Source organism: Sciurus carolinensis (genome assembly GCF_902686445.1).
Source record: "Sciurus carolinensis chromosome 19 unlocalized genomic scaffold, mSciCar1.2 SUPER_34, whole genome shotgun sequence".
NCBI lineage: Eukaryota > Metazoa > Chordata > Mammalia > Rodentia > Sciuridae > Sciurus > Sciurus carolinensis.
The window spans coordinates 211,869-230,361 of record NW_025920112.1 but is presented as its reverse complement, the minus strand read 5'-3'; the positions used below and the strand labels follow the sequence as shown (position 1 = coordinate 230,361).

The 18,493-nt window shown below is 38.9% G+C and overlaps 1 protein-coding gene across 1 annotated transcript; it reads left to right on the top strand.

The window, feature by feature from the left end:
• Positions 1 to 4,435: 4,435 nt before the first annotated feature.
• LOC124973445 (olfactory receptor 2L13-like) lies at positions 4,436 to 5,371 on the top strand. The gene has a single exon (XM_047537374.1). The coding sequence runs from the start codon at positions 4,436 to 4,438 to the stop codon at positions 5,369 to 5,371; it is 936 nt and encodes a 311-aa protein (XP_047393330.1).
• The last annotated feature ends 13,122 nt before the right edge of the window (positions 5,372 to 18,493 follow it).

Here is an 18,493-nt window from a genome sequence, read left to right as displayed (position 1 = left end):
CATGAAGTTGATGACTAGAGGAGGTACCCTGAGCAGAGCGTCTTCTGAGGACTCCTTCCTGGTGCCTCTGGTGTCTCCTGTCAGGAGAGCTGGGTGAGATCAGGGCTGGGGCTCAGTGGCAGACCTAACTGTTTAGCCTCATAGAGTGTGGGCATGGCTTGGGGTTTAAATGTTTTCAAGAATACAAGGGACTGTCAGAAGATAATGTTTTAATTAAAAACTACTTCTCTCAAAATGCAAACTCAAGAACTTCAGATAAGTTAAATCAAGGCGATAATTTTGAATTGATTTGGGTTAGACTTAACTAATGGAGACACTTTGGAGATGAGGAATTCCTATTATAACATGCTCTGATGCACAAAGCATATACCATTCCATAACAACTTGGACAAACTAAGGATAAACTTAAGTATAAAGTGAGGTGATGTGAACCTGTGAAAATTCTACCTTGTACTGCTCTCAAGTTGAGGCAATGGATTTCTCTGCCCGTGTCTTCTCAGTGTTTAAAGTATGAAAGGAAGAGAAGAGATGAACACATATTCAGGACTATATGTGTTAAACATAGAGTTTGCTTAATTCCACTTTACAGCTGTCTTATGAGATTGGTGGGATTGATTTAGCTGAGACTTGGAGAAACAATTTGCTTATTGGTCTTGGGCTGTTGTTCATAATTTTTTTTATAATATTTTTAAAATGTACATTACCTGTTACTTTGCAAGATAAACTCAGGGTCCTACACTTGCTACACTTAACATTTATTAGGCCCTGTTCAGGAAGGGTTTTACTGTTTGACACATGTTTGACCAATGTGACTCAGGATGATCAAAGGAAATGCTCATCATAGACCCAACTTGTAGCCACAGGAAAAGTATTATCCAAGGGTTAACATGCTCAAGAGTGTGGTGTTTCATGTAATTATAGTTTATAAAATAATATCCCATGTCCAATAAAGAAAGTCTCTTGTCACGCATGGAAATAGACCCTCATGTCTAACTCCAATGTCATAGACCCTAAAGTCTTCAATCCCAAATATACAGGAAACTGAAAGGAACTAATCTCATCCAGGTTCCAGACAACAAGTAAGTTTTCTCTTTAGAAATAAGTAGTTATTGTGCTAAGTACCTTTAAACAACTTTTATGATGCTCTGAACTGTAACCCACACAGTAGAGAATCTAACTATAAACACACCTTTCCCTTTAAAATGAGTGAGTCAGAGTGTGTTTATTGCTTGGTACTGTCAGGGCTGCTGGCCCCTTTCTTCCTCTGAAATTGAATGTGGCCTAAGCAAAGGAATGAAGAAAGTACCATAAGAGGTTCTCATGTCTGACTTTCCAGGTGTGTATACTATAGACTGAGTAAAACATTATCTAGTCAGATTTGGTTAGTTCAGTCTATATTACTAATTTACTCATGAGGCTCATATTTGGTTCAGTCAATCAGAAGGTCTGCTGAGACTCCTATGCAATAGCCCCTGAGCCAGGGGGCAGAGACAGGATTCAGTGGGTCCCCCCTGTCCCTAAGCAGCACCAGCTCTGCTGATGTGCCTAGGCCTCAGGGGTCCCTAGCAGGCTTGGCTTCCTCTGCTAAACCCAGGGTAGCTCCACTGTCCTCACTGCCCACTGCCCAAGCTCTGTGGGGCTCCACCTCTAACCTCTGCTCAACCAGAGCGTCCTGTGTGAGCTCCAGGGGACCTACCCATGCCACACCCACTGGCCTCTCACCTGGTCCAGAACAGAATACAAGTCCTCTTTCCTCCCTCACACCTGCTCTGGACCCTTGAGCTTCCAGAACACTCTGTCTCTGTGCTGTGCTGAGGATAGCCAGGCTCCTCCAGGGCTGGTCCTGCTGCTCAGTCTGTGCACAGTGTTCCAGAGCCTGAGGCTCCCACAGCACCTCCTGGAGTGGTTCTCAGTGCCCTGCCCAGCTGTCCCTCTGTGCTTCCCCCAGCTTCATCTTTTTCTAATATGAATGAATATATAACCTCCTAGTATATATTTCAACTTGTGGTTTTATTATCTATATCACCCATTAAATTTTAGCTATAGGTTGCTGAATCCTGTATATTTTAATCATGAGCAAGTCTATATGTAGTAGCACTGACATAAAATAGAAACACTGAGCATATTTTTAAAGAATAAATGCATCTCAGTGATGAGAATTTTCTACTTTATAACTTTTCTTATGAGGTCATGAGTTTTTGTTTTGAACAGTGTTAGAAGCAGAGGAGCCTGTGATCCCACCTTTCCTGCCTGCCTAGTGACTCTCTGCTCCCATTAGGTTCCTGACCACACATTTCCCACCCTTGGTTATTTGTCAATTAGACAGTTATAAAAATGCATTCCCAGTCTTTATTACAAGCTATCTTTCACAATTTTACTCATGTTTACCTAACTATGAAACAAAAATTGATCCTAAGTGCTAAATGGGAATAATGGCAACAGAATATCACTTGCTGTTCTTTCCTGTTGAAAGAGCAATGATCCAAGATGACTACACAGATTAATATCTGGGACAGGATGTGGCATCAGCATGTCTTTCAAATGGAAGAACACAAACATAGAAAGCAGAAAGTCACACTGAGACTAGATGAGGGAGGAAGTCAAACATTTGTATTGCAAATCTAAGAAATGACAAAATTGCAGTTAATGTGAATTTTGGAGAAGGAATGAAAGAAAAAAACCAATTGCCAGAACAGAGATGACATAAAAAGAACACAAGAGGCTGTGCAGAGTCTAGGTGCAGATGCACCAAAACTCAAGAAAAATCATCTAGGAATGGAAATTTACACTTCCTTTCTCTTATGAATTCTCTGTACGATTGGTATAGGATTTATATTTTGCTTCTTCTACATAATTAAGTCTGGATGGGGTAAGTGCTCACCTGTGTGAGCTCCAATCAGGGAGCTGCCTCCCCTCACCTTCCTTCCCAGGTGCACAGCTCAGCAGTCCTCAGTTCCTGCCTGAACCTAGGAAGTTAAACTGCAGGACAGCAAGGGAGAAACATCCTCCCTAAGATCCAAGTGCCTGACCTAGACTGAATCATGGAATTGGGCATGACATTTTGGAGGAGCAAAATAAAAAAATAAATTGTGTTGAACAAGTTTTTTTTGTAGACACAATCAAAAATTTCCAAACAATTGCTAAATGTGATACTTAGAATTGGTTAATGAGAGAAACATCATTACCCTATGTACATGTACATTTACACAAATGATATGAATCTACATCATGCACAATCATAGAAATGAAAAGTTGTACCCTATTTGTGTACAATGAATCAAGATGCAGTCTGTAAAAGTCAAAAAAATATTTGGTCAGCATTTAGAAGAAGGCAGAAGCTCAAAGTTTGATCCAAGACCTTAATGTATTTCAGAGTGTTCTTCACATCTGCTTTTAATATTTAGAAAATGAAGACTTTAATGCCTTAGTTCATGGAACTTGGACTGTGGGCAGATTATAATCAATGAAGCAAACTGAAGAAGAATTCCCACAAGTTATTGCATCTCAAAGATTCCTACATAGAACAAACACCTGAGGGCATGTTTACTTTTTCCACATCTATGTATGTTTCCATTATTATATTAGTTTTAGCATGCCACCATGTCAGACAGAATGAAACCTTATATATTGTTAAATATGTTATTTTTATCATATATAATTTGCTTACTCAATGAAAGGAAAATTCATATGAAAATCTACATGTTTGATTTTCATTTTTTAGGACTTCAGAAAATGGAAAACTTTCTAGAAGAAAATATCCAAAGAACACATTATAATTAGGGTGACTCTTACAGAACAAAGGATACATTTACAATCCAAGAGCAATGCTTTGAGTGGTGACCCACTTTTAGGACCAGCAGAGAAGCTTCTGTTGAGAAGGTGAGCAGACAGTTCCTGGGAGAAGACCCAGTACTCAGCTGCAGTAGTGCCTGTGGGAAGGGATAGTAGCAACAGCAGATGTGGAGCAGACAGGTCACTGAGGATGCAGGTTCAAGCACACAGGGAACTTCTGAGTCACACAGCCAGGTCTGTGGTGAACCAGAGCACTGAGTTGAGGAAGGGAAGCAGGACCCTGGCTCCTCAGGAGCTGAGACTGGTGCATAGTACTGAGGAATGTCCTGCCAGGAGTCAGCAGGGAGGAAGGCTCCAGGTACTTCACTGGGTTTGCTGTGCCTGTACTAGACTTTGTATTCAGGACCATGTATGTGTCCATGTATGAGAGGCTGAGATGGTTACCAGAGAGAAGTAGGGCAGGAAATTCTATTCAGGTTTTAAAAACTACTGAACAAAGGCTATGGTTTTGGAGGAAGAAGATCCATTAACAAAGTCTAATAGAGTCAATTCCTTCTTATTCTCCCTCCTTGTTTCATTTCATGATTATTCCTTAGCATTTGTTTTTGTTTTTCTTTCAAGGAATTTAAAGCAGTAGCCTTTAATGGAGAAATGGAACCAAATTTCAAATGACTTTATTTTGTTGGGGTTGTTTCCACCAAATCAGAAAGGCCTACTTCTCTTGCTCCTGATCATCTTTGTGTTTGTTCTCGCCTGTTTGGGGAACTCAGGAATGACCGCCCTCATCCTCTTGGACCCCCGGCTCCACACCCCCATGTACTTTCTCCTCAGCCAGCTCTCCCTCATGGACCTGATGTACATCTCCACCACTGTGCCCAAGATGGCCATCAACTTCCTCTCCGGACAGAAGAGCATCTCCTTCCTGGGCTGTGGTGTGCAAAGCTTCTTCTTCCTGACCATGGCCGGATCAGAAGGCTTAATCCTGGCCTCCATGTCCTATGACTGCTTTGCAGCCATCTGCCACTCCCTCCACTACCCCATCCGCATGAGTAAAATGACATGTGTGAAGATGACCCTGGGGTCCTGGACACTGGGCTCCATCAACTCCCTGGCACACACTGTGTATGCCCTCCATCTTCCTTACAGCAGATCCAGGGCCATCAATCATTTCTTCTGTGATGTTCCCGCCATGTTGCCTCTGGCCTGTGTGGACACCTGGGTCTACGAGTACATGGTGTTTGTGAGCACAAGCCTCTTTCTCCTTGTTCCTTTCCTTGGGATTACTGCCTCCTATGGATGGGTTCTCTTTGCTGTCTTCCACATGCGCTCAAAAGAGGGAAGGAGAAGGACCTTCACCACATGCTCCACACATTTGACTGTGGTGACCTTTTACTATACACCTTTTGTCTACACGTATCTCCATCTCAGGAGTCTCCGCTCACCAGAAGACAAGATTCTTGTAGTTTTCTACACCATCCTCACTCCCATGCTCAACCCCATCATCTACAGCCTGAGGAACAAGGAGGTCCTGGGGGCCATGAGAAGAGTGTGTGGAATGTTCTCCTCCAGGAAGACATGAGCATGGCTGTTGCTGCTCCTCTGTGTGGCTTCTTTCCATGCTGACTAGCACTTCAAAGCAGAGCAGTAAACCACATATATAACTTAAGATTTTCTAGTTATATGTTTAAAAGTAATATTAACTTAATTAATAGGTTATGATATACAGCTATAATGGTTATTAATTTATCTAATTGAAAACATCATAGTTAATCTGATTGCTAATTAATATTTATTATAAATTGTGTTATAGTGTATCATAAGTGGTATATTCTGTTTGCAAATATACTATCACCAGTGTAATAGTATCTGTGTTGATGTGTAATGTCCTCACTTCCGTGTATTTGAGACACAGTCATGCTTGCATACCTTGTCTCCTTCTAAACCATCACAGTGTTGCAGTGTATACTCACAACACACAGCCCAGTTCAAGGGTCCCATTGCCACATCTGCCAGGGTACACACAGCACAGGACCTCTGGGTGACTGACAGTCCTCCCCTTCAGGGTCAGATGTGGCTTCTTTTTCTGATCATTATTCCTGGTGTTGGGACAACGCATTTTACCCACACGCTTTAAAAGATCTGTTTATTTTCTTTTAAATTCCCTTTTCTTTCCCTCCTCCCTCTGCCTCCCTCTCCTCCTTAAACTCCAGTGATCTTCTTTAGATACTTCCATATCCATTCCTCTCCTTTTTATTACTATTTTGCTCTAGCGTCTACATATGTGAGACAACATTTGCTCCTTGATTTTCTGAGTCTGGCTTTTTTCACTCAGCATGTCTGCCACTTCCATCTATTTACTGGCAAATGCCATAATATCATAATTCTTGATGGTTGAGTAAAACTAATTGCGTGTATGTTCCATGTTTTCTTAATCAGTTCTTCTAAGAATGGGCACCTGGGCTGGTACTATAACTTGGCTGTTGTGAATTGTGCTGTTACAAACATTCATGTGACTGTATTGCTACAGCATGCTGACATCAGTTCTTTGGAGAAATACTGAGGAGTTGGATAGCTGAGTCTTATGGTGATTTCATTCCTAGTTTTAAGAGGAATCTCCCAGCTGCCTTCCAGAGTGGTTTGACTAATTTGCAGTTCCACCAATGAGTGAGTGTGCATTTCCCTAAAATTCCCAACATTTATTATTTGTATTCTTGATAATTGCTCTCATGACTATAGCAAGATGGAATCTTAGTGTAGTTTTACTTTGCATTTCACTGATTGCTAGAGATACCAAATGTTTTTTCACAGTTCTTTATACATTTGCATTTCTTCTTCTAAGAAATGTCTCTTTAGTCCTTTAATCCATTTACTGATTGGGTTATTTGTTTTGGCAATAAGCTTTTAGAGTTCTTTATATATTTTGGATATTATTCCCCTGTCAGAGGAGCAGCTCACAAACAGTTTCTCCCATTCTGTAGGCTCTTTATGCTCTCAGCCATTTACTTTTCAGCACTGAGTCTTTTTAATTTGATCCATTCAACTTGTTAATTCTTTATTTCTTGAGCTTTAGGGTTTTTGTAAGGAAGTCAGTGCCTGCACTGCTATGTTGGAAGATAGAAGATAAGTAGTAGATGCTATTTTTTCTCCTAGCAGTGGCAAATATTCTGACTCAATTTCTGAGTTTTTAATCCATTTTGATTGGGCTTTTGTTCAGGATGAGAAATAGGGATCTCATTTTATTCTTTTACATATTTTCTAGCACTATTTGTTAAAAAGGCTATTTTTTTCTGCAGCTTTTTTTGCACTTTTCTCAGGTATTAGATGACAGATGTGAATTTCATTTGTGTCTTTTATTCTATTCTGTTGATATTCATGTCTGTTTTGATACCATTATGGTACCATTTTTGGTACTATAACTCTGTAGCATAATTTGAATTCAAGTATTCTGATGTGTCCAGCATCACTCTTCTTGCTCAGGATGGTTTTGGTTATTCTGGGTCTCTTATTCTTTCAATGAATTTTAGAACTTGATGATGTTGTTGTTCTGTGAAGAATTCCATTGGTATTTTGATGGAAATTGCATTGAATGTGTATACTTATTTTGACAATATTAATTCTGCTTATCCATGAACATGTAAGGCCTTTCCATATTCTAAGGTCTTCTCCAATTTTTTCTTCATTGTTCTACCATTTTAATTGTAGAGCTACTTCAACTCCTTTGCTAGATTAATTTCTGAGTATTTTATATTATTTGTTTGAGGTTATAGTGAGTGGAATTATTTTCCTGATTTCTTTTTCAGCAGAATTATTGTTGGAGTAAATAGAAAGGCTACTGATTTATAAGTGTTTATCTTGCATTCTGCTACTTGCTTAATTTGTTTATCAGTTCTAGAAGTCTTCTGGTACTAGCAATGGTACCAGAAGTCTTTCAATGGTACCAGTCTTTCAAATACCCAAAATAAATCGGTATTTGAAAAGATAAATGAGATTTACAAACCCTTAGCCACACTAACCAAAAAGAGAGAGGGAAGACCCCAAACAACTCTACACATTGAAGGATTATTGAGGTTCACATCAGGCTAGTTTATGTGTAGACTTAAACTGCTAATACTTTGCTGCATTTTGAATATTTTTCAGCCCCAGGATCTCTACTCCATGAACTTTAACTTGAAAATGAATGTTCTGATCATTTTCCAGCCCATCTTAGAGAAAAGGGGAACCAGGAATAGATATACTGTTAGCAACAGATGTATAGCCTTAAAATAAATGTCTACAACTGGTGAGGTCAGAATTTAACATCAGCACCACTAACAACCATGATTAGTTCAGACATGAAGCAGCAGGCGTTTACTATGCATCCACTACATTAAAAATCACAACAGAATAAATGCATCAGGAATTGTATAAACTACATAATTCTATCAGACTGTGTAATTACAGCTTTTTCTTTAAATGCAGAGAAAATAGGGTAGGGAGGCAAGGGAAAATGTGAAACATTTAAAGAATGAGCAGAGTAGAAATAGAAGATAAGTAGTAGATGGTGGCTATGGTGGCTATAAAGAAAGAGAATAATAACATAATTAAAAACCATAAAGTAATGAAAAAGAAGAAGGTAGAACATCAAAGTTTGGCTAGTAGTGGAGGAAGAAGTAAAGAAGGGATAAGGGAAAAACCCAAGGTAGAAACAAATGAATGTAAGATCAAAACAACTCAAGCTAACATATAATTTTATCCCACCAAAGTCAAACCAAGGGTGAATAATAAGTAAGCGAAGAAGGAAATTGAAATGAATGTAAGATTATATGAAAATATATATCCAAATCTACCTATCTGCACAGTGAGAAGAAACACACATACTCAAAATCATTCAAAATGATAAAACATAGCAAGTAAAATTAAAAGTACAATTTTAAAAAAGTAAATGTATAGGGAATAAAGCATGGTAAAAATTTTTAATGAAAAGCAAAGGGTGTGTTTCCACAGTGGCTATCAAAACTGTTGGCCAGGATGGACGTCCCTTGCCTCTACAGTTGGTCATTTGTTGTGTTTATTGTTTGGCTCTGTAACGTCCTCAGGGGTGGTTGAGTCCAGTGTCTGGTTTTCTCACCGTGGTTCCAGGTCTTGGGCTGAAGTCAGAGCTGGTGGTATAACTCCCAGTGCCCCATCTTCCAGTATTGTATGGTATAGACTGGGGAGTGCTGACCAGTGGTGTTCTCCCATTGCAAGCTTGGTGCAGAGCTCTAAACTGGAAGTTCCTGTAGTCGGGATTAGGCATGTCTGATCTTTGGAACTATTTTGATGGGTATTTTTTATTTGACCCATAAACCCCTGTTGCTGGGAGGTGCTGGCTCTGCTGGACATCTGAGTCTCTGGGGCCTCCTGTAAACTCCTCTTTTAGGATGTAGAATCCAAACCTCCATAGGTCTCACCTTCACTGCTATGAATATGAATTACCCATGGTCATGCTGGAGAATGGACACTCCTGTCCGACTGGCTGTTGCCATTTTCCAATTAGCTTGCATGGGATGCCAGCAATTTAGAGCCACCTCTGTCCTTAATATCTCAAGGCTGGATCACTACAGGCACCATTCTCTCTGTGCCTGCTTCACTCACCCTGACTCAGGCACAATCTGTACCCCACAATAGGTGACTGCTCTGTCCAACTAGCAATACTTCATGAGTTCCTGATCTCCTGCCTCTGCTTCTGCCTTGAGGCCACTTAGAAATGGTGCCCAATTTCAGTGACCCTGGTTTGCTCAGGACTCTTAACCTGTGGGCCTGGCAACTTTGGCTGCTTTTCCCTCAGTAACTTTCTTGTAAAGGTTAATTTGAATTGTTAACTCGATTGGATTAAGGGAGGCCCATGATTAAGAGGCCTCTGAGTGTGTCTTTGAGTGTGTGTCTAGAAATGATTGGCACGTGGGATAGTGAATGAAGTGGAACCCCTCCCTAAGCATGGGTAGCACTGCCCAATAGCATGGAATAAAAGCTGGAAGGACAAGGAAGCAGATGCAGATGGAAGTGTGACTCTGCTTGAATGAGTTCTTGATTCCTGCTTCAATCATCTGAGGATATCAGACTCTTGCTTCTTTACTCTTCCAAAGTGAACTCTGCCAGGGATTCTCCGGAGAGTTTCCAGATGCCTTGGTCTTGGACTAGGGTGGTCCTGTTGATGTTTCTTGTTCTGGGTCTTAGATGATCTTGGACTGTGCAGGTGCTGTTCTTCCAGCTCTCAGCTGCACATGGCCATTGTGCACTATCCAGATTCTAGTAATGTAAGTCAATCTAATAAATCTGCTTTTATAATCACAGGATCCTGTGGATCCTGTTCCTCTAGAGAACCTGACTAATACATTTCCCCACAACCTGTGAGTCCATGAAGGACAGCCTCCCTCTGCATGTCACAGACTCCCCCACATCAACTTTTCCCTGTTCTGACCTCTCTCTCTGCCTTTGCTTCTCTTTCCCTCAGAATTGACTGCCACTTGCCAAACTGATGTGAGTCTAATGCATGACTTCTCATATTGTGCACAAAGCACCCAACTTTCTGTGTCCCTGTGTTTGTCTTGTTTTGATGTGGTTTTACTGTCCACAGTGAATTTTAGTTAATTTCCTTAGATTCACACCTTGCTCAAGAGCAGTCTTCTTATTTTTTAAATCTCAAGCTAAGAAAATGCTGGGAAGGGCACCCTTCCTCTAATCTGCCATCTTCTCTTCCACTAATTTTTAGTTTTAATCCTTCTAGGGATATTCAGTTCCAAGTGGATCCAAGAAACCATGCTTATTATTCTCCTGGTGTACAACAGGTAAAGAAGCTCTTTCTACCATAGGGAGAGTTGCTTACACTTTTCTTTCATTGCCCTATTCAAACTCTTGATCCAATACTGTCCATGGTCCTTGAACTTCACTGAGAGATTCATCCTTGATTTTAATCATCAGTGGTTCATCTGGGCTTGATGTTGGGATGTCTGTTTTGCTAAAATCTATGCTGTTAATATCTCGTACCTCTCAAAGGACACATGAGTTTACCATCTAAAGCCTCATAGACAGGCTTTCAGATATAATTGTCACTATGTTCTTGTCCTTTCTAATCTATTGTTTGTTCAGTTCCATGAGTTGTTGACCACATGACTAATTCCTTCCTGGATGTAATTCTGAAATCTGTGCTTTCCACATTTCACCAAACCCATGCTCATGTGCTGTCCTGAGGTCCTGTAATCTGAGAATGAATTAAAACAATTTATCTGCTATTTGACCTGCTAATATCTTTTATTAATCCTATTTCTTGAGAGTGCATTGTTCTTGGTATGTATATATCCAACCTGATTCCTCTGTGTTTTGGAGGATTTTAAGGGCCACCAGATACTTTAAATATATTTCTTTCTTTCATCAGTGAAGATTAATTTTTTAAAAAAATTTATATTTATTCTAATTAGTTATATAATTTCTTTTTTTCTTTCTCAACTAAGAATCCTGGCTGATACAATCATATTCCAATGTCAGTTTGAATGTAACTGGATAATCCTATGGAAATTAAGGGCAGTGATTACAATCAAGGAGCAGGGATAAAGATATCTTTACATACTTAGGAAACAGAGTAAGATGAATTTATCATTGTTCAGAGTTGTGGCAATGGAATAAAATAACTTAGTTTAAGACCTAAATGTCACACTTGTTTCCAATTTATGAGACACTTACACCTCAGTGCCCCCGATATAATAAGTACTCAGGACTTAGTGACTGATAAAGTTTCCACTCTTAGAAGTAACTGCTCTTTTTTCCTCCAGATTTTAAAGGCAAAAAGCAGTGGAAGATTGACTCCTGATGGTCCTTTCTGAGCTGCTTTCCTCCCCAGTGCTTCTACTATGATCTCTACCTCACCTTGGGCACAGGGCTATGGAGCCGGATGTCTGTGGACTGAGACCTCAGAAACCATGACCACAAATAAAATTTCTTTCCTCTGCATACTTCTCATCAGGTTTTTCAGTCAAAGGGATTACAAAGTGACTAAAACAGAAGCTGGAACCAAGAATTGGTTTGTGAGACAGTCATGAGCATTTTAGGGCCAGGAATGTTACGGTTTGATGACCCTGCAGGGCTCATGTGTGAGATAATGTAAAAATGTACAGAGGTGAAAGGATTAGATTATGAGAGTATGACCTAATCTGTGACTTCATCCCCTGTGGGATAAACTGGGTGGTGGCCACAGGCAGGTGGGGTGTGACTGGAGTAGTGAGTCACTGGGGATGTGCCTCTGGGCAGTGTTCTGTCCCTGGTGAGCAGAACTCTCTCTGTTTCCTGCTTGAAATGTCCTGAACTGACTTTCTAAGCACAACCTTTCATTATGATGTTCTGCCTCACCTCACATGCACAGCAGTGAATTCAGCTGCTGTATGGACTGAGATCTCTAAAACTATGCCAAAGGGACTTTCTCTTCTCCTCAAAAACAAGCAAACAAAATATAAATGGTAGGTTTGAGTAAACCATAGAACAGGAGGATAATCATCACTACATTCCACATTATCCCACTGCTGAACCACAATTGGGATGAGAAAGATATCAATCCTTGAACATAGGAAGAGAGAAAGAAAATATTTTTATTTCAGTAACCCATGTTCTGCTAAACAAATATAGAGGAAAACAAAAAATGCATTCAGTACGCATTATAAAATCATTTAAATAGATAGCATGTGGTTTAAAATTTGCATCTCACTGTTGGAGGCAAAAAATAACTGAATGAGTGAAAGTGCAAAATAATGACTGTAGATTGACATTTGGGTGAAAAATGGCAAAATGATGATCAATGAAGAGGGTATCAGGGGCATATGAAGAGGTGGTTCTCCCCAAGGGCATCCGAGTCTAACATTCAGGACAACCTGGAGTAGATGCTAGGAAAGAGTGATGCATGTTGCACAGATTTGAGCAAAGCTACTTCTTTCTACATCACTTCTGTGAACAACCTGAATGTAAAGGGAAAGGAGGGCATGTGGGTGGAGTCACATGGCAGTGGGAATTACTATATTATTTTTCCAAGTCTGAGAACTTTCTTGGTCAAATTTAAACAAGTCAATTTCAAGCAATGACATTGAAGAAGCCATCAAAACCCTACCAAAAAAGAAAAGCCCAGGACCAGATGAATTTTCAGTCTAATTCTACCAGACCTTCAAAGAAGAACTAATACCAATCCTCCTCAAAGTATTCCCTGAAACAGAAAAGGAGGAAACCCTTCCAAATTCATTCTATGAGGTTAGAATCAAACTGACATCAAATCCAGACAAAGACATGTTAAGGAGAGAAAACTTCAGACCAATATCCCTCATGAACATAGATACAAACATTCTTAATAAGATACAGGCAAATCATACACAAAATCATAGTTAAAAAAAAGTGCACCATGATCAGGTGGAGTTCATCCCAGGGATGTAAGTTTGGTTCAACATATGAAAATCAATAAACACAATTCATCACATCAATAGACTTAAAGACAAGAATCACATGATTATCTTAATAGATGCAAAAAAAAGCATTTGACAAAATACAGCACGACTTCATGTTCAAAACACTAGAAAAACTAGGGATAGTAGGAATATACCTCAACATTGTAAAAGGCCAAGATAATTCTAAATAGAAAAAAATTGAAAGTATTCCTTCTAAAAGTGGGAAAAAGACAGGAATGACCTCTTACACCACTTCTATTCAACAGTCCTTGAAACCCTAGCCAAAGCAATGAGACAAATGAAAAAAATTAAAGGGATATGAATAGGAAAAGAAGAACTTGAACTATTCCTATTTGCCAATGACATAATTCTATATTTAGAAGGCCCCCAAAACTCCACCAGAAAACTTCTAGAACTCACAATGGAATTCAACAAAGTATCATGATATAAAATTAACACACATAAATCAGTTGTGTTCCTATACACCAATGATGAGTCAAGTGAAAAGGAATTAGTAAAACTATTCCATTCACAATAGCCTCAAAAAAAATCTTGGGAATCACTCAAAAAAAAAGAAATGAAAGACCTCTACAAGGAAAACTGCAGAACACTAAAGAAAGAAATTGAAGAAGACTTAAAAAGATGGAAAGATCGTAGATGTTCTTGGACAGGCAGAATTAATATTGTCAAAATAGACATACTACCAAAAGCACTATATAGATTTAATGCAATTTTTATTAAAATCTCAATGACATTCTTCATAGAACTAAAAATGGCACTCTTGAAATTCATTTGGAAAAATAAGAACCAGAAGAGCCCAAGCAAACCTTAGTGAGAAAAGTGAAGCAGGAGGTAACACAGTACCAGACCTTAAATTATACTACAGAACTATAGTAACAAAAATGACATAGTATTGGCACCAAAACATATATGAAGACCAATGGAACAGACTAGAAGATACAGAGACAAACCCACACAAATAAATTTACCTCATATTAGACAAAGACACCATAAAACATACATTATAGAAAAGATAACCTCTTCAACAAGTAGTGTTTCCCAGCTGGGAAAACCGGAAATTCATATGCAATAGAAAAAGTTTAACCCCTATCTTTAACCTTGCGTAAAACTTAAAGTGGATCAAGGACACAGGTATTTGACCAAAATCCCTGCATCTACTAGGAGAAAATGTAGGTGCAACTATCCATCATGTCAACTTAAGAACTGAGTTCCTCAATGAGACTTATAAATTGCAAAAGTAAAATCAAGGATCAGTAAATGGGATGGTATTGAATTAAGAAACTTATTCACCGCAAAGGATACAATCAGAACATGAAGAGAGAACCTACAGAATGGGAAAAAGTCTTTACCATATGCACCTCAGATTGAGCATTAATCTCCAGGATATACAAAGAACTCAAACAACTTAAAACCAACAAAAGTAAATAACTGAATCAATAAACGAACAAAGGAACTGAACAGGAATTTCACAGAAGAATAAATATGAACAATCAACAAATGTAAAAAGTTCAACATCTCTAGCAATTATAAAATTGCAAATTAGAAACTTTCAAGATGGCAGACTAGAGGGTGACAGCATTTCATGTCGCTCCGGGACTCAGGATTCAAGAAGAGGAGGTATTGAGAGAATCGGGACCAGCTCAGAGCAGCTAGGTGAGTCTCTCCCACTGGGCGAGGCTGCCTGGACTGGGCAGTAATCCTGGAATGCAGGAAACTTTGTGGGGTACAGTTGCCCAGCGAGACTCCCCCACTGGAGCTGTGAACCTGTACCACCAGGAGCATTGTAGAGGAGAGACCGCTCAGCGAGGGACTTCGGAGCAGAGCGAGGGTCCCGGGTCCAGCAGCAGGATAGGACCACAGGCAGCTACTGAGAGGAGGGGCTACCAGTGAGAGGCTTTGGTGCGGGGTGAGGTTCCCTGGCACAGGCGGTAGTTCCAGACCCCAGGGAACGTTGCAGAGGAGGGCTGCCCAAACCAGGGGTTAGTTCTGGACTGAAGGATACTTCTCGGAGGAGAGCTGCCCAGTGATACTTCCCCACCGGTGAGTCTTCCCCACTGGGTGAGTCTTCCCCGCTGGGTGAGGCTTTCCCACCAGGATGGTAGAACCAGAGACATAGGCCCGGAACAGCCATGCCCCAGCCTTCAGCCTAGTCCCCCTTCTGACTGACCATCAGTCAACAAGTGGAGGTGCCTCTGTTGACTAGCAGGAAAAGCACCCTACATGAAGGCCAACACCCCTAGAGGGACAGCTTTCTTGTGGAGCCCGGCATTACCAAGCTCCTCCAAGACTTCAGGGTACTGAATTCTAGGAGGTGAGTTATTGGAAATCTACAGGAACACTATCAGTCAATAGAGGAAATCTGCAATATCTCAGAGTTTCACTACTAGAGGGGTAGATACCTGACCAATATGAGAAAATAAGAGAAGAAAATGTCCCAAATAAACCTAGCTGCTACAACAATAAAATCCAATGACAACATGGCAGCAGAAATGTCAGAAAGGGAGTTCAGAATATATGTAATTAAAGTGATCAGAGAAGCAAATGAAGAGATGAAAGAGCAAATGCAGGTTTCCTGATCACACGACTCAACAATTAAAAGAGCAAATACAGGAAGCAAAAGATCATTTGAATAAAGAGAGATACTGAAAAAAAAAACAAAAGAAATCCTTGAAATGAAGGAAACAATAAACCAAGTTAAAAACTCCATAGAAAGCATAACCAATAGGACAAAACACCTGGAAGGCAGGACTTCAGACATTGAAGACAAAATATTTAATCTTGAAAACAAAGTTGACCAGAGAAGATGGCAAGAAATCATGAGCAGAATCTACAAGAATTGTGGGATATCATGAAAAGGCTGAATTTAAGGATTATTGGGATTGAGGAAGGCTTAGAGAAACAAACCAAAGGAATGAACAATCTATTCAATGAAAAAATTCCAGAAAATTTCCTGCATATGAAGAATTACATGGAAAATGAAATATAAGAGTCTTATAGGACTCCAAGTATATAAAATTACAACATAGTCACACCAAGGCACATTATAATAAAAATACATAACATACAAAATAAAGACAGAATTTTAAAGGCTGCAAGAGAAAAGAATCAAATTATAATCAGGGGGAATCCAATATGGATATCAGCAGAGTTTTCAACCCAGACCCTGAAAGCTAGAAGGGCCTGGAACATTTTTCAAACTCTGAAAGACAATGGATGCCAACCAAGAATCTTATACCCCACAAAACTTACCTTCAGATTTGACGATAAAATAAAATCCTTCTATGATAAACAAAAGCTAAAAGAATTTACAAAAAGAAAGCCTACACTACAGAACATTCTCAGCAAAATATTCCATGAGGAAGAGATGAAAAACAATGATGGAAATCAGCAAAGGGAGGAATGACTCTAAAGGAATTACCAAATAAAGAAGAAATGAAGTCGTGTCAAAAAACAAAAATGAGCCAAATGACTGGGAATACAAATCATATTTCAATAACTCTGAATGTTAATGGTCTGAACTCATCAATCAAAAGACATAGACTGGCAGATTGGATTAAAAAGAAAGATCCAACAATTTGCTGCCTGCAAGAGACTCATCTCATAGAAAGAGATACCCAGAGACTAAAGGTGAAAGAATGGGAAAAAACATACCGTGCACATGGACTCATCAAAAACCTGGAGTATCCATCCTTATATCAGATAATGTGGACTTCAAGCCAAAGTTAGTCAGAAGGGATAAAGAAGGACATTTCATATTGCTTAAGGGAAGCATAAATCAGCAAGACATAACAATCATAAATACCAATGCCAAAAAACAGTGACTTATCCACATACATCAAACAAATCCTTCTCAATTCCAGAAATCAAATAGACCACAACACAAGAATACTAGGTGATTTTTACACACCCCTCTCCCCACTGGACAGATCTTCCAAACAAAAATTGAACAAAGAAACCATAGATCTTAATAACATAATCAATAATTTTGACTTAATGGACATTTATAGAATATACCATCCAATGAAGAGCGAATTCACTTTCTTCTCAGCAGCACACAGATTCTTCTCTAAAATAGACAATATATTATGCCACAAAGCTACTGTTAGCAAATACAAGAAGACAGAGATACTACCTTGTATTCTATCAGATCATAATGGATTGAAATTAGAAATATATGACAGAAAAAAAATGGAAACTACTCGAACAACTGGAGATTAAATAATACACTATTGAATGATGAATGGAGAAGAGAAGGCATCAGGGGGGGAATTTAAAAATTTTTAGAGGTAAATGAGAACAAAGAAACAACATATCAAAATCTCTGGGACACTATGAAAGCAGTTCTTAGAGGAAAATTTATTTCATAAAGCACATTCAATAAAAGATGAAAAAATCAACAAGTAAACGACCTAATACCACAGCTCAAATCCCCAGAAAAAGAACAGAGCAACATCAAAAGTAGTAAAAGACAGGAAATAGTTAAAACCAGAGCTGAAATCAATTAAAATTGAAACAAAAGAAACTATCAAAGAAATTGACAAAATAAAAAATGTTGTTTCTATGATAAAATAAACAAAATTGATAAACCCTTAGCTACACTAACAAAGAGAAGACGAGAGAAAACTCAAAATACCAAAATTCGGAATGAACAAGAAAATACCACAACAGACTTGAATGAAATACAAAACATAATTAGAAACTATTTTGAAAATCTATACTCCAACAAAATAGAAAATCTTGAAGACATCAACAGATTTCTAGAGATATATGAATTACCTAAACTGAACCAGGAGGACATACACAATTTAAATAGATTAATTTCAAGTAATGAAATAGAAGAAGTAATCAAAAGCCTACCAACAAAGAAAAGTCCAGAACCAGATGGGTTCTCAGCAGAGTTCTACAAAACCTTTAAAGAAGAGCTCATTCCGATACTTCTCAAACTATTTCATGAAAAAGAAGAGGAGGGAACCCTCCCAAACTCATTCTATGAAGCCAATATCACTCTGATACCTAAACCTGACAGAGATACATCGAGGAAAGAACATTTCAGACCAATATCCTTAATAAACAGTGACACAAAAATTCTCAAGAAAATTTAGCATACAAAAATATATTAAAAAGATTGTGCTCCATGATCAAGTGGGTTTTATCCCAGGGATGCAAGATTGGTTCAACAACCGGAAATCAATAAATGTAATTCACCATATTGACAGACTTAAAGTCAAGAATCACATGATTAT

Bases quoted from the DNA above. Each gene is read 5' to 3' on its own strand.
- LOC124973445 (XM_047537374.1), top strand. From the start codon at position 4,436: ATGGAGAAATGGAACCAAATTTCAAATGACTTTATTTTGTTGGGGTTG.